Source organism: Argopecten irradians, chromosome 10 (assembly GCF_041381155.1).
Source record: "Argopecten irradians isolate NY chromosome 10, Ai_NY, whole genome shotgun sequence".
NCBI classification, from domain to species: domain Eukaryota; kingdom Metazoa; phylum Mollusca; class Bivalvia; order Pectinida; family Pectinidae; genus Argopecten; species Argopecten irradians.
Window position 1 is genome coordinate 18683724 of NC_091143.1, and position 17100 is coordinate 18700823.

The 17100-nt window shown below is 36.9% G+C and overlaps 1 protein-coding gene across 4 annotated transcripts in view; it reads left to right on the forward strand.

Moving 5' to 3' along the window:
* The first annotated feature begins 2291 nt into the window (after positions 1 to 2291).
* LOC138333323 (dual oxidase 2-like) overlaps positions 2292 to 17100 on the forward strand; it is a 50915-nt gene continuing 36106 nt past the window's right edge. For all 4 annotated transcript variants that reach the window (XM_069281623.1, XM_069281625.1, XM_069281624.1 and 1 more), the window contains exon 1: positions 2292 to 2445. In XM_069281623.1, the coding sequence (XP_069137724.1) occupies positions 2406 to 2445 (40 nt within the window). In that variant the 5' untranslated portion in view covers positions 2292 to 2405. The remainder of the gene's footprint in view (positions 2446 to 17100) is intronic.

The window sequence follows — 17100 nt, forward strand, 5'->3', positions numbered from 1 at the left end:
AACATAAGAAAGTAGAAATCTAGTTAAGTGCATGACCAAGCTTAAAGGCTGTCAAAAGGGACACAGAAACCCAATCACACCACTACCTTAAAATCCAGTCAAGGGATACATTTTGAAATAACCTAACAGCGACATAGTTTGCCCCCTGTCTGTCATTATAACAACCTGCATTCTCCACCTGGAGGGGCGTAGTATTAGCATCATATCTCTGTCCCTAATCTCTGGCCCCAGTCATGTGTGTATATATAATCGCATCTACCGGTAATAGACCTTTCTCAAATTATATGCATGCCTGACATTCCTTATTCAGATCGAGGCTTAGTGAGCACGGGCACCGTAGCAACATATATACAATTAATGCAACACATCTTACAAAACAAACCACATTGCCGTTCAATATCATGAAAATAGGTTTAATTGCTCATTTTCATCAGATTTTAGTGTAAAAGAAGTTTGATTATCAACATAGGCAGAGAAAAGGGTGCATAATGTTGAAGATCAATGTAGATTTATCTGTGTAACATTACATTACAGTATATTTTTACCATCAATTATTTATCTGTTTACATGTGTAGTTTGTTTCCACACATTTAAGCACAAAAGTGGAGAATTCCCATATATGTTTTTTACATAAATGGAACAAATATCAAATTAAGTGTTTAGTTCTTTACCGTAATTTTCTAAGTGAACATGCCGGTTGATATATACATGCATAACCTTTTGCTAAAAATGAAAGAACACTTTTTGTGCATTATCACGCGTACGAGGACACTAATTGTAGAGCTGATAAAAGCTGATATATTTAAGTGTCAATTATTAGGTGAATTATTTCTAAAACTAACATCTTAAATTCATATTTTTGGTAGATATTGAAGAAATGAAATAAAGTAACTGAATATAATTATCTATGGACATCAATAATCAAATCTGAACAAGGGTTCAATTCTTTAGAAGAAAACCAAATATATTTACTAAAATGATCACATTTACAATATTTTCTGTAAAAGCATGAAAAATTAAGGCTTTCAATCGCAACCCCTTTTTTCATTATTCATTTTATTTAAGTTAAATAGGTGGTATACTGATATATATTTATGTGTTTTATCATGCTTATGACAGATTTGTGCACTGATTTTATAGGATATGTATTTTGTGATCACAACTTCAGGGATGATTTTAGAGTGGCCCTTTAGACTATGATCCTTAGATTTTGAAAACGATCCCTAATCCTATGTTTCAGGAAATTTCTTAACATTTCTTTGTTAATAGCCCCTCAAGAATTGTCAAATACTTAAAAATGACCCACACATATTTCAGTTAAAATGATCCTTGCAGTATTCTCAATATATCAAGTACAATGTACTTTTATTTTGTGATATATAAAAATGAGGAAATTAGGACAACACATATATACAGGGAAGCCTATCTAAACCCAAAAATGCAATGAGAAAATGGGCTTTGTAGCCAAATGGTCACAACAAAAGGTCATGTAATATAAATTGACCATTTTGTTTGCGCCATAAAGAAATTGGTTTTATTAAGAAGATGGTCGTTATACAGAGATAGTCATTAAGGAATGCTTTACTCTAATTACAAATATCATTTGTTTGCAATATCGTGAACATAATTGGTGTTTGTAATTGTTTACATGTCATAGACAAAGGGTGATTATTGGAGTAAATAAGGATTGGTAAAGGGGACAGCCAGAGCTAGGTGAAATTTGTGATAACAACTTAATTTATGTATACTTTAATAGGGAAATTAATGGCAAAATGTGATCAGAGGGGACAGCTGTTAAATATAAACAGACTGGGACCCAAATACTGACCTAAAGGGAATATGGGGAAGGCAACTTGAGACTCTGATAATGAAGGTTAGGAATGGTATTTATGTTATTTAATTGTTTGGTTCATGTCCTTGTTTATTTGGCACCATACATGTATAATAAATAGCCTTATTCCAGTTTAGGCAACGAGTACCAATACTGTAATTTAGCTTGGCCTCAATAAAGGAAATCATTGACATGAATACCTGCATTTTCTTTCCTATTGGCTCTGGGATATTTTATACATGTTTATGCCATAATTCAGTCGCTGATGGATCAAATTGATTCATGGAACCATATGGGAATATAATCTGAACTTAGATTTGTTTTTTCCATCTAATGATAAGGTAAGTAAAATTATTACAACACATTATACTATTACTGCACATGTATTACTACCACCGCTATGCTCACTAAGCCTCGTTTTGGTTCAAAGATGAATATTCATGAGCTAATATTAAGAAAGGTCTATTGTTATGGTTCCAATTTACTTCCTAGTTAGGGTGTATAAAAGCTACCAGGGCGCTTCACAGTCACTTGTGTAGGACCCGTCCACGGATGATAGCTGCAGCAGGTAGCAATGTTGATCTGGGCCCTAATTCTGATCCTGCCACTGGCAGGTAAGTTTTCTTTGATGTCTTTTGTTTAATAGGAAGAATCAAATTATTTACACTATTCATTATTTTTTTTAAGTATTTAGTTTCTCTTTCGAAATAAGGGGTTACCAGGAATGCATTCAAAGCTCACTGTTTCAAGTTTCAAGAAAATAATTTGTAATTGTTTTTTTTTTAAAGTTTAAGAAATACGGTAGTTTGAAGAAGATACAATTTATACATTTAGAAGCGAGACTGTAGGCCTTGAATATTTTTTTTCAAAATGGGAAATCCAACTATATTTTAAAGCCTCAGCATTGTGTCGAAGATTCCGTCTTATATATGTGCATAACTGTTCGCTGTTGTTCCGCACTGTTGCACTAGTAGTAAATCTTACTTCCTATTTTTAATCTGTCAGCTATGTACGAATTAAAGACCCATATCATACAATTACTCTATTGAATAAAACTTGGGTATAATGCGTAGATGTGCTGTGGTATTTCCCAGTCGACCAATCTTTGTTAAATGTTTATATATACATTGTTTTTATTTAGACGAGTACATAGCTCTACAATAAAACGTGTACGAAAATTATTTGGCAACTGACATAACTATAGTGAGATGTTATTTATATAGTAGTGTTATTTTTCTTTTTCTCGAGATAAAAAGTGTTTGTGGTCAAGGTATTATCAAAAATTATCATTGTGATTTGTGATTATAATAGATAAACACATTGTTCCGTTACAAATCAGGAAAACCCTCACTACGTAAACAATTAAATATTTATCAACATGAAATGACGCTACCCTGTATATGTATTTTTCCGTTTAAAATTCTCAGCAACAATCCTTTCCAGGGTCACCAGCATACATGTACCCAGATCCCAACATACTCGCGCCCGCTAACATACGCTACATATATACCAAACACCCAATTCATAGTACTTTTACGCACAAACGTCTACCAACATACCCACCTTCAAATTATACTTACTCCCTCACACAAACTGACGTCCACCAACATACTCACCTTCAAATTATACTTACTCCCTCACACAAACTAACATCCGTTAACATACCCACCTTCAAATTATACTTACTCCCTCACACACACTGACGTCCACCAACATACCCACCTTCAAATTATACTTACTCCCTCAAACAAACTGACGTCAACCAACATACCCACCTTCAAATTATACTTACTCCCTCACACAAACTGACGTCCATCAACATACTTACCTTCAAATTATACTTACTCCCTCACACAAACTGACGTCCACCAACATACTCACCTTCAAATTATACTTACTCCCTCACACAAACTGACGTCCACCAACATACTCACCTTCAAATTATACTTACTCCCTCACACAAACTGACGTCCATCAACATACTCACCTTCAAATTATACTCACTCCCTCACACAAACTAACATCCGTTAACATACCAACATCCAAATTATACTTACACCCGCACACAAACCGACATCCATCAACATACCAACCTCCAAATAATGCATACACTCACGTACAAACTGACATCTACCAACATATCCACCTCCAAATTATACTTACAACCACTAACATACATTCATCGGTTAACATACCAACCTCCAATTTACCAACAGCATGCAACATATGCCATCAACAATAACATACCAACATCCTCCAGTATACCAACACCGATAACATACCTACATCCTCCAGTATACCAACATCAATAACATACCCACATCCGCCAGTATACCAACATCAATAACATACCCACATCCTAGAGTAGACCAACATCAATAACATACCCATATCCTCCAATATACCAACATCAATAACATACCCATAACCTCCAGTATACCAACATCAATAACAAACCCACATCCTCCAGTATACCAACATCAATAACATACCCACATCCTCCAGTATACCAACATCAATCACATACCCATATCCTCCAGTATACCAACATCAATAACATACCCATATCCTCCAGTATACCAACATCAATAACATACCCACATCCTCCAATACACCAACATCAATAACATACCCACATCCTCCAGTATACCAACATCAATAACATACCCATTTCCTCCAGTATACCAACACCAATAACATACCCACATCCTCCAGTATACCAACATCAATAACATACCCATATCCTCCAGTATACCAACATCAATAACATACCCATATCCTCCAGTATACCAACATCAATAACATACCCACATCCTCCAATACACCAACATCAATAACATACCCACATCCTCCAGTATACCAACATCAATAACATACCCATTTCCTCCAGTATACCAACACCAATAACATACCCACATCCTCCAGTATACCAACATCAATAACATACCAACATCCTCCAATATACCAACACCAATAACATACCCATATCCTCCAGTATACCAACATCATAACATACCCACATCCTCCAATATACCAACATCAATAACATACCCACATCCTCCAGTATACCAACATCAATAACATACCCACATCCTACAGTATACCAACATCAATAACATACCCATATCCTCCAATATACCAACATCAATAACAAACCCACATCCTCCAATATACCAACATCAATAACATACCCACATCCTCCAATATACCAACACCAATAACATACCAACATCCTCCAATATACCAACACCAATAACATACCAACATCCTCCAATATACCAACACCAATAACATACCCACATTCTCCAGTATACCAACATCAATAACATACCCATATCCTCAAATATACCATCACCAATAACATACCCATATCCTCCAGTATACCAACATCAATAACATACCCATATCCTCCAGTATACCAACATCAATAACATACCCACATCCTCCAGTTTACCAACATCAATAACAAACCCGCATCCTCCAGTTTACCAACATCATAACATACCCACATCCTCCAATATACCAACATCAATAACATACCCATAACCTCCAGTATACCAACATCAATAACATACCCATATCCTCCAGTATACCAACACCAATAACATACCCACATCCTCCAGTATACCAACATCAATAACATACCCATATCCTCCAGTATACCAACACCGATAACATACCCATAACCTCCAGTATACCAACATCAATAACATACCCATATCCTCCAGTATACCAACACCAATAACATACCCACATCCTCCAGTATACCAACATCAATAACATACCCATAACCTCCAGTATACCAACATCAATAACAAACCCACATCCTCCAATATACCAACATCAATAACATACCCACATCCTCCAGTTTACCAACATCAACAACAAACCCGCATCCTCCAGTTTACCAACATCATAACATACCCACATCCTCCAATATACCAACATCAATAACAAACCCACATCCTCCAATATACCAACATCAATAACATACCCACATCCTCCAATATACCAACACCAATAACATACCAACATCCTCCAATATACCAACACCAATAACATACCAACATCCTCCAATATACCAACACCAATAACATACCCACATTCTCCAGTATACCAACATCAATAACATACCCATATCGTCCAGTATACCAACATCAATAACATACCCACATTCTCCAGTATACCAACATCAATAACATACCCATATCCTCCAGTTTACCAACATCATAACATACCCATATCCTCCAATATACCAACATCAATAACATACCCACATCCTCCAGTTTACCAACATCAATAACAAACCCGCATCCTCCAGTTTACCAACATCATAACATACCCACATCCTCCAATATACCAACATCAATAACATACCCATAACCTCCAGTATACCAACATCAATAACATACCCATATCCTCCAGTATACCAACACCAATAACATACCCACATCCTCCAGTATACCAACATCAATAACATACCCATATCCTCCAGTATACCAACACCGATAACATACCCATAACCTCCAGTATACCAACATCAATAACATACCCATATCCTCCAGTATACCAACACCAATAACATACCCATATCCTCCAGTTTACCAACATCAATAACAAACCCACATCCTCCAGTATACCAACATCAATAACATACCCATAACCTCCAGTATACTAACATCAATAACAAACCCACATCCTCCAATATACCAACACCAATAACATACCCATATCCTCCAGTATACCAACACCAATAACATACCCATATCCTCCAGTTTACCAACATCAATAACATACTCATAACCTCCAGTATACTAACATCAATAACATACCCATATCCTCCAGTTTACCAACATCAATAACATACTCATAACCTCCAGTATACTAACATCAATAACATACCCATATCCTCCAGTATACCAACACCAATAACATACCCACATCCTCCAGTATACCAACATCAATAACATACCCATATCCTCCAGTATACCAACACCGATAACATACCCATAACCTCCAGTATACCAACATCAATAACATACCCATATCCTCCAGTATACCAACACCAATAACATACCCATATCCTCCAGTATACCAACACCAATAACATACCCACATCCTCCAGTATACCAACATCAATAACATACCCACATCCTCCAATATACCAACACCAATAACATACCCATATCCTCCAGTTTACCAACATCAATAACAAACCCACATCCTCCAGTATACCAACATCAATAACATACCCATAACCTCCAGTATACTAACATCAATAACAAACCCACATCCTCCAATATACCAACACCAATAACATACCCATATCCTCCAGTTTACCAACATCAATAACATACTCATAACCTCCAGTATACTAACATCAATAACATACCCATATCCTCCAGTTTACCAACATCAATAACATACTCATAACCTCCAGTATACCAACACCAATAACATACCCATATCCTCCAGTTTACCAACATCAATAACATACTCATAACCTCCAGTATACTAACATCAATAACAAACCCACATCCTCCAATATACCAACACCAATAACATACCCATATCCTCCAGTTTACCAACATCAATAACATACCCATAACCTCCAGTATACTAACATCAATAACAAACCCACATCCTCCAATATACCAACACCAATAACATACCCATATCCTCCAGTATACCAACACCAATAACATACCCATATCCTCCAGTATACCAACATCAATAACATACTCATAACCTCCAGTATACCAACACCAATAACATACCCATAACCTCCAGTATACTAACATCAATAACAAACCCACATCCTCCAATATACCAACACCAATAACATACCCATATCCTCCAGTATACCAACACCAATAACATACCCATATCCTCCAATATACCAACATCAATAACATACCCATATCCTCCAGTATACCAACACCAATAACATACCCATATCCTCCAATATACCAACACCAATAACAAACCCACATCCTCCAATATACCAACACCAATAACATACCCATATCCTCCAGTATACCAACACCAATAACATACCCATATCCTCCAGTATACCAACATCAATAACATACCCATAACCTCCAGTATACTAACATCAATAACAAACCCACATCCTCCAATATACCAACACCAATAACATACCAACATCCTCCAGTATACCAACATCAATAACATACCCATAACCTCCAGTATACTAACATCAATAACAAACCCACATCCTCCAATATACCAACATCAATAACATACCCACATCCTCCAATATACCAACACCAATAACATACCAACATCCTCCAATATACCAACACCAATAACATACCCACATCCTCCAGTTTACCAACATCAACAACAAACCCGCATCCTCCAGTTTACCAACATCATAACATACCCACATCCTCCAATATACCAACATCAATAACATACCAACATCCTCAAGTTTACCAACATCAATAACAAACCCACATCCTCCAGTATACCAACATCAATAACATACCCATATCCTCCAGTTTACCAACATCAATAACAAACCCGCATCCTCCAGTTTACTAACATTATAACATACCCACATCCTCCAATATACCAACATCAATAACATACCCATATCCTCAAATATACCAACATCAATAACATACCCATAACCTCCAGTATACCAACACCAATAACATACCCACATTCTCCAGTATACCAACATCAATAACATACCCATATCCTCCAGTATACCAACATCAATAACATACCCATATCCTCCAGTATACCAACATCAATAACATACCCATATCCTCCAGTATACCAACACCAATAACATACCCATATTCTCCAGTATACCAATATCAATAACATACCCACATCCTCCAGTATACCAACATCAATAACATACCCATATCCTCCAGTATACCAACATCAATAACATACCCATATCCTCCAGTATACCAACATCAATAACATACCCATATCCTCCAGTATACCAACATCAATAACATACCCATATCCTCCAGTATACCAACATCAATAACATACCCATATCCTCCAGTATACCAACATCAATAACATACCCATAACCTCCAGTATACCAACACCAATAACATACCCACATCCTCCAGTATACCAACATCAATAACATACCCATATCCTCCAGTATACCAACATCAATAACATACCCATATCCTCCAGTTTACCAACATCAATAACAAACCCGCATCCTCCAGTTTACCAACATTATAACATACCCACATCCTCCAATATACCAACATCAATAACATACCCATATCCTCAAATATACCAACATCAATAACATACCCATATCCTCCAGTATACTGTTACGATCCGTAACGGCGAATATTATACACAGGAATGTAAATTCATGACATCGTCATTTTTCCTATCAGAACAATGGAGGCCTAGCCCCGATCTGAGAATGGTTATAAACTCAGCTTCACTCAATGTGATATACGTGATTAAAAGACAGAGAGTCGTAATTATATTCATTATTGATATTGACATGATTAATAGAATGTATGTTGTATTATTATAATTACTTGTGCGACGAATAACTGTCGAACTATCTGACGATTTGAATCTGTAGCGTTAACGTTAGAGTAAAGTATTAAGATTCGACAGATAACGAAAATGACACAAAGTACATATATTTTTATCAGGAAACATGTATAAATATGTTCTGTTATGTTCATGGAAGTCACCTGAACCATGCTGCAAGATTAGTATGTCATAAAACGTCGTATTCTAGCCAAATCACGTCTCTGTAAACGACAGCCTGCTTTCCGTGTATTTCGCCATTTGTTATGGTTGGATTTCGCGGATTCCCCACGCGCTATGTAACAAGCGTTTTGATTGGCTCGGACTCGTCGGATGATCACCAGCGCAGGCTATAAAAGGGGGTGAAATCGGACGAAAGTCAGAACTCATTTGAGCTCCCAAACGAGTGGTCGCCTCTTCTGGCCCTAAACTTTGGAAAGCCTTGAGTCTCCTCAAACCAATGACCTAATAGTGGTTCAAGATGTTTGAGCTTCTCCGTAAAGGGAACTTAACGTTCCAAGGGGAATAACTCTTATAGAGTTAAGTTACAAAGCTCTCAGAATATGAGTGTTGTCCGTTGGCGAAAACGGGGAAACGTCTCCGTATTCGGAAACACTATTTGTAGATGGAAGCACCTCTGTCTATAGACTCATTACATATTCTTATCTAATAATTAATGTTTATTATAATAGCTTTTATATAGTAGGTATTTATTTCTCCATATTCGGAGCATTATACCAGTATAGATGGAAGCACCTCCATCTATGGAAATGTTCAATATTCCAATAATGTATTCAAGAATCTAGATCAGTATTTAGTGTAGAATATTTGTATAGCCTTTGTAGATCTCGATGTATCCAGTACCTGTACTTTGATAATTTGTGATTATAATAAATCATAAGTTGATTTTTATTCCTGACTTTGTTCTTTTATGGAGTAGTGCTAGGCTGGAACCGAATCCCTTATATATTACTTTTACTTGGCGATTGCTGAAATACGCAACCCGACTCGAAAAGTTACATTGGTGTCAGAAGTGGGATAAACTGAGTTCCAGTGTCTAGTGGATCCATGAAAAGAACATTAAAATTGGTATATAAAAAAATCACAAAATTTGAATCTGAGATATTGAGTTAATCTTTACTGAAATCATAAAAATCTGTAGAGATGTCCGATTCAGATTCTGAAGTAACATTCCGGATTAGGAATAATGGTCTGGATACCGAGAATGAAGAGGTTGATAATAGAGCTTCTCCAGAAATGGTTCAAAGTTCTGAAAATACACAAAATAGCAAAGATTTAGCTAATATTCTGATGGAGAATATAAACAAACAGTTTGATAGTTTTAGAGAAGACAATAGAAGGAATTTATGGGAACTCAATAGAGAGCTTAGACAAGAAATTAATAGTATACATGAACATGTAGAATCTTTAGAGTATAGAATTAATCATAGTCATAGGGAAAGGAATCCTTCTCATGAACACCAGAGTGCTAATGTTTGTAGTTCACCAGTGGCTGACATAAATGACAATAGTCGTGGATCACCTCATTTGAACACACGAAACACTGCACACAATACAAGACAGAGTTTAAAACCTCAACAATATTCTGGTGGAGAAAATCTAGAAGAATATCTGTCCCAATTTGAAATAGTAGCACAAATAAATGGGTGGGACTATCAGACAAAATCTCTCTATCGAGCTGGGAGCCTAAGTGGAAGTGCGAGAGCCATCCTCACAGAGCTCAATGCTAAGGAGACCCGAGATTTTGATACCCTAGTTAGGTTACTTAATGTAAGGTTTGGGTCATTGGAACGCTCTGAAATTTACAGAGCTAGACTCCAAACAAGAGTTAAAGGAAAGGATGAGACACTCTCTGAGATGGCTCAGTCTATCCGAAAAATGACTCGCCAAGCATACCCTATGGCTGATGCATCAATGATAAATATCCTAGCATTGGATTACTTTATCGATGCTATACCAGACTCTGATACCCGGTTACGGATCAGGGAACTGAGACCAAAGAACCTTAATGAAGCCGAAACGCATGCCATCAGGCTCGAGGCTCATAGGTTAGCTGATAAGCAAAGGAGTAAGGCAATACACATGATCTCTGAGGAAGATCGCACTGTGTGCCACACCCAAATGCTATATCCTGCTAAAATGACAGATCAAGAGGGCATTGATATTGTGACATTGAATAAGTCCATACAAGCCCTACACAAAACTACCAAAAATTTGGTAGATCAAAGAAACTCGGGTTTCACTTCAAATGGACAAAATCCTAAACCTAGGAATAGGTGGAATGGGAATGGAAATGGTAACAACCAAGTGTTTAATCCATATTATGGAAAACAAACACAAAATGGTCAATTTACCCAAAACACAAATCAAAATAGAGTTCCAAATGTTGGTAACCAAAGTTTTGATTCCCAAAATAGGAAAAGTTCCAGATTTGACACACATGACTATGGCACAAGTACTGGTTCAAATTGGAACCAAACACAGAGGTCAAGGTCAAATGTCACACAAAGGTCAAACTTTCACAACCCCTCCCACACTTCCCAGTCAAATGGTGGTAACTTTCAGTCACCTCCGATTCAGGGAAACTACTAGATACTGACTTCGAGGGTCGGAATTCAGTAGAAGAGGTGGAGAGACCCACAGATATTGTTGTGAGCAGCATAAATAATGATGATCACACCGGTTTGTTTGTTTGTGCACAAATCAAAGACTTTGCACTTCCGCTACTAGTGGATACAGGTGCTACTGTAACCATTCTAAGCAATAACTGCTTCCAAAAATTAGGTATAAAGAACTCCAATGTAGAACCGGTCAAATTAAATTTGATAACCGCTACTGGAGATAAAACACCATTTATTGGAAAATGTAAGCTTGTTATTGGCTTAGGGAAACAGAAGTTGTTACAAGAAGTCTTGATAGCAGACATTAAACAACAGGGGATCATAGGTTTAGATTTTCTGACCACGCATTCTATTGATATCTTATTAAACAAGAATTGCTTGAAAATAGATGGAGACGAAATTCAATGTTTCCGATATCAAGCTGAAGCAGCAAAGCCAGCTTGTTGTAGAGTCTCATTATCAGAGGATATTATAATACCTCCAAATTGTGAGATGATTGTTACTGGAAAATTTAATGATCCAATTTGTAGACAAAATACAGCTGTTATTGAGCCTTCACCAGGATTCATGTCAAAACATGAGGTGCTAGTGGCCAAAGCTGTTGTAAACCCTAGTATGGGTTATGTCCCTTTGAGAATTCTGAACTTTAGCGATAATGAACGCAAAGTATACAAGAATTCTGTGGTGGCGACTATAGATACTATTGATGAAATTGTGGATCAAAAGCACGAAAATGTGCAAGTTAATGAAGTCACTGTGGAAAAACCACAAACTCATGTTATTCCGGAACATTTGAAGTCCCTCTATGAGCAATCTTGTGAATATCTGAATGAGAATCAAAGTGGTCAATTAAAAGAATTACTTATAAAGTACAAAGATAGTTTCTCAAAATCATCCCATGATTTGGGTATGACAGATCTTGCTGAACACAAAATAAATACTGGCTCAACTCCACCTATCCGACAACCGCCTAGGCGGGTTCCTCTATCAATGGTTAAGGAGGTTGAGAAAGAGATAGAAGAAATGGCACAAAAAGGCGTAATCGAACCTTCCGAGAGTCCATGGAGAACTCCAGTGGTCTTAATACGGAAAAAGGATTCTAGCCTAAGATTTTGCCTAGACTATAGGAAATTGAATGATGCAACTATCAAAGATAGTCATCCAATTCCTAGGATTGATAGTACTCTTGACTCACTATCAGGTCACAACTGGTTTTCAACCATTGACCTCAAAAGTGGCTACTGGCAAGTTAAGGTAGCATCTGAAGATCGACCCAAAACAGCATTTTCCATACCAGGGGGAGGACTTTGGCAATTTGTATCAATGCCATTTGGTCTTTGTAATGCCCCAGCAACCTTTGAAAGGTTAATGGAAAAAGTACTTATTCATCTTTCCCATGATATTTGCATGGTGTATTTGGATGATATACTAGTACTAGCCAAGACATTTGATGAACACATCAATAACCTTGACAAAGTGTTTGGGAGGCTTCAGGAAGCTAATCTTAAGATGCATGCTAAGAAATGTTTCCTATGTAAGAAACAGGTTTCATTTTTGGGCCACATTGTTAGTGAAGAGGGTATCTCTACCGATCCAGAAAAGATAGAGTCAGTCAAAAATTGGCCTATTCCTAATTCTGTTAAAGAGGTGAGACAATTCTTAGGGCTATGCTCCTACTATAGGAAGTTTGTCCAAGGATTTGCTACCATAGCTAAACCACTACATAAGTTGACGGAGCAGTACCAAAGGTTTACCTGGTCCTTGGATTGTCAAAGTGCCTTTGACACATTAAAACGGGCATTGACAAGCTCGCCGATACTGGCATATCCAAGGTCTGAAGGTGAATTCATACTGGATACAGATGCTTCTGACTCAGGTTTAGGTGCAGTCCTCTCTCAGCTACAAGATGGGAAAGAGAAGGTCATATGTTACTATAGTAAAATGTTCAGCAGATCTGAGAGAAAATATTGTGTGACACGTAGAGAATTACTGGCAATAGTAAACTCTGTTAAACAATTTCACCACTATCTTTATGGGCAATATTTCTTGGTCAGAAGTGATCATGGTGCCCTTACTTGGTTGATCAATTTTAAAAACCCTGAAGGACAAATGGCTAGATGGTTTGAATTATTATCTGCTTATCAATTTAAAATTGAATATAGAGCAGGTAAAGCTCATGGCAATGCTGATGCCTTATCTAGGAGACCTTGTTTAGAGAGAAATTGTAGCCATTGTGATAAAGCAGAACAAAGGTATGATAATAAAACCTGTTCTGATGAGGCTACAGATACTATTTGTAGAGTTACAACAAGATCTCATAAAACAAACCATGTCAATGACCCTGGGGGAGACAACTCTCCAATGTCAAGATCCAGGGGTTCTGATCCAAACCAAGATATGTCTGATATACCCAAGGCAGCAGCTAAGGGTTCCACACCGGGACATCCGGATGTATCTGAAAAAGGAGAAAGGACTATTAATCTCCTACAAATTAAAGATAGTCAGAAAAATGATCCAGTCCTTAAAATTGTATGGAACTGGGTTAAACGTGGGGAAAGACCTAAATGGCCTGATATATCTCATTTAGGTGAGAGCACCAAGTTTTATTGGATGCGATTTGATTCCCTCACTATAAGAGATGACATATTATGTCACAAATGGGAAACCATCCAAGGGGGACAACCCTTGTACCAAATGGTTATACCCAAATCCCTAACAGACTATGTGATGAAGCAGTTACACAATAGTGTGACTGGAGGTCATTTAGGGAGTAAGAAAACACTCTCAAAAGTGAGAGAGCGATATTTCTGGGACAGAATGTCGAGAGATATCAAACAGTGGATTAAAAGCTGTGACAAATGTGCAGCTAGAAAAACACCACCAAAATGGCCGAAGGGTCCATTACATACATACAATGTGGGTCTCCCTATGGAGAGATGGGCCATTGATGTATTGGGACCATTGCCTTTAAGCAATAAGGGGAATTCTTATCTCCTAGTAGTAGCAGATTACTTTACTAAATGGGTTGAGGCAATACCCATGCGTAATCAGAAAGCTACAACAGTTGCACAAAAATTCATAGATAGAATTGTCACCATTTTCGGTGTGCCTATGCAACTTCACTCTGATCAAGGGACAAACTTTGAATCAGATGTATTCCAAGAAATGTGTAGAATCTTGGGAATTGAGAAGACTCGAACCACACCATATAGACCGCAGTCTGATGGAATGGTTGAACGAGCCAACAGAACAATTGGAAATATGCTCTCCTCATTTGTGGCAGAGAATTTAAGGGACTGGGATGAACACATTAACTTACTCATGATGGCTTACAGGTCATCTTCTCATGAAAGCACCGGGGTCTCGCCTTGTGAGATGGTGTTTGGTCGTAACATAAATCTTCCTGTTGATCTTGTTCTGGGACGGGTTGTACCTGAAATGAACACGTGTACTAATTACACAACAACACTAAGGAAGCAAATGGATAAAATTCATGAGTTTGCTAGAGATAAAATTACACTCTCAACAAACAAAATGAAACTTGAACATGACCGAAACACTCAACTCAATCAATTCAAAAGAGGTGATCCAGTTTGGCGTTACAATCCTAAAAAAAGTGGTATTGGCTCCAAATTACGGTGCTCATGGGAAGGTCCATATGTCGTTATTGAGAAAATAAATGATGTGGTGTATAAAATCCAAAAATCTCCAAAGTCAAGACCTAAGGTAGTTCATCACAATTACTTGAAATCATATGAGGGTGATGAAAAACCAAAATGGCTCAAGAATTAGGAGAATAGTCCTTTAAATAAATGTAGACTGTTGTCTAAATTACTATTCCAATTATTGTTCTGTCTCAGCGATATCTGAACAATATAATTGCACTTTCTCTGCAATATGGATTTTGGAAAGAAGTCGTAAAACAGTATACCAGTGTACCACCTGTAAAGCTACCTTCGGAAGACGGGATGACAGGATACAAGCACCAGGCTACACCAGGGGATATGGAACTCAATGGACGTGTCCGGACGCCAGGAAATTCCAGTGAAGGAAGTGAACTGTGGAAAACATGAACAATTATTCAATAATTATTGAATTATATCAAGATATTAATGTAAAGTTTTGTAAATATTAATTTAGTAATAATCAAATTATAGAGTATTATATTAATATACATTTTCTCATAATTATTGAGAAATTATAAATAATTATAACTATATTATTTATAAATATAGATACTAAGGAAGTGATATTCCTCATTGAATTATACATGTAAGTATACGTATATAAGATGTTGATGTAGGAATTATTTTGTGTATTATATTGAACATATTTTTTTTAAATGTATTACAATCTCTGTTTATAAATTCACAGCGTGTACTATATTACATTGGAATAATATGTGAGCAAATTATGGCTGCAAAGACTTACCACAGTACTCACCATACATGCATAATAGCTGCTAATTGGTTGTTTCTGAAGTCAAGCACCTGTGTTGTACATTGTGTACAAGCTCCAATATCTTTGGTTGAGTAAACATGACATGCAGGCCATGACTTAATTCCTAAAAATGAAAATATTCGCAAGTGAACTACTGAAATCTCCTATGATATTACATTCGGGACGAATGTTTTTAAGAAGGAGGGGGGTAGTGTTACGATCCGTAACGGCGAATATTATACACAGGAATGTAAATTCATGACATCGTCATTTTTCCTATCAGAACAATGGAGGCCTAGCCCCGATCTGAGAATGGTTATAAACTCAGCTTCACTCAATGTGATATACGTGATTAAAAGACAGAGAGTCGTAATTATATTCATTATTGATATTGACATGATTAATAGAATGTATGTTGTATTATTATAATTACTTGTGCGACGAATAACTGTCGAACTATCTGACGATTTGAATCTGTAGCGTTAACGTTAGAGTAAAGTATTAAGATTCGACAGATAACGAAAATGACACAAAGTACATATATTTTTATCAGGAAACATGTATAAATATGTTCTGTTATGTTCATGGAAGTCACCTGAACCATGCTGCAAGATTAGTATGTCATAAAACGTCGTA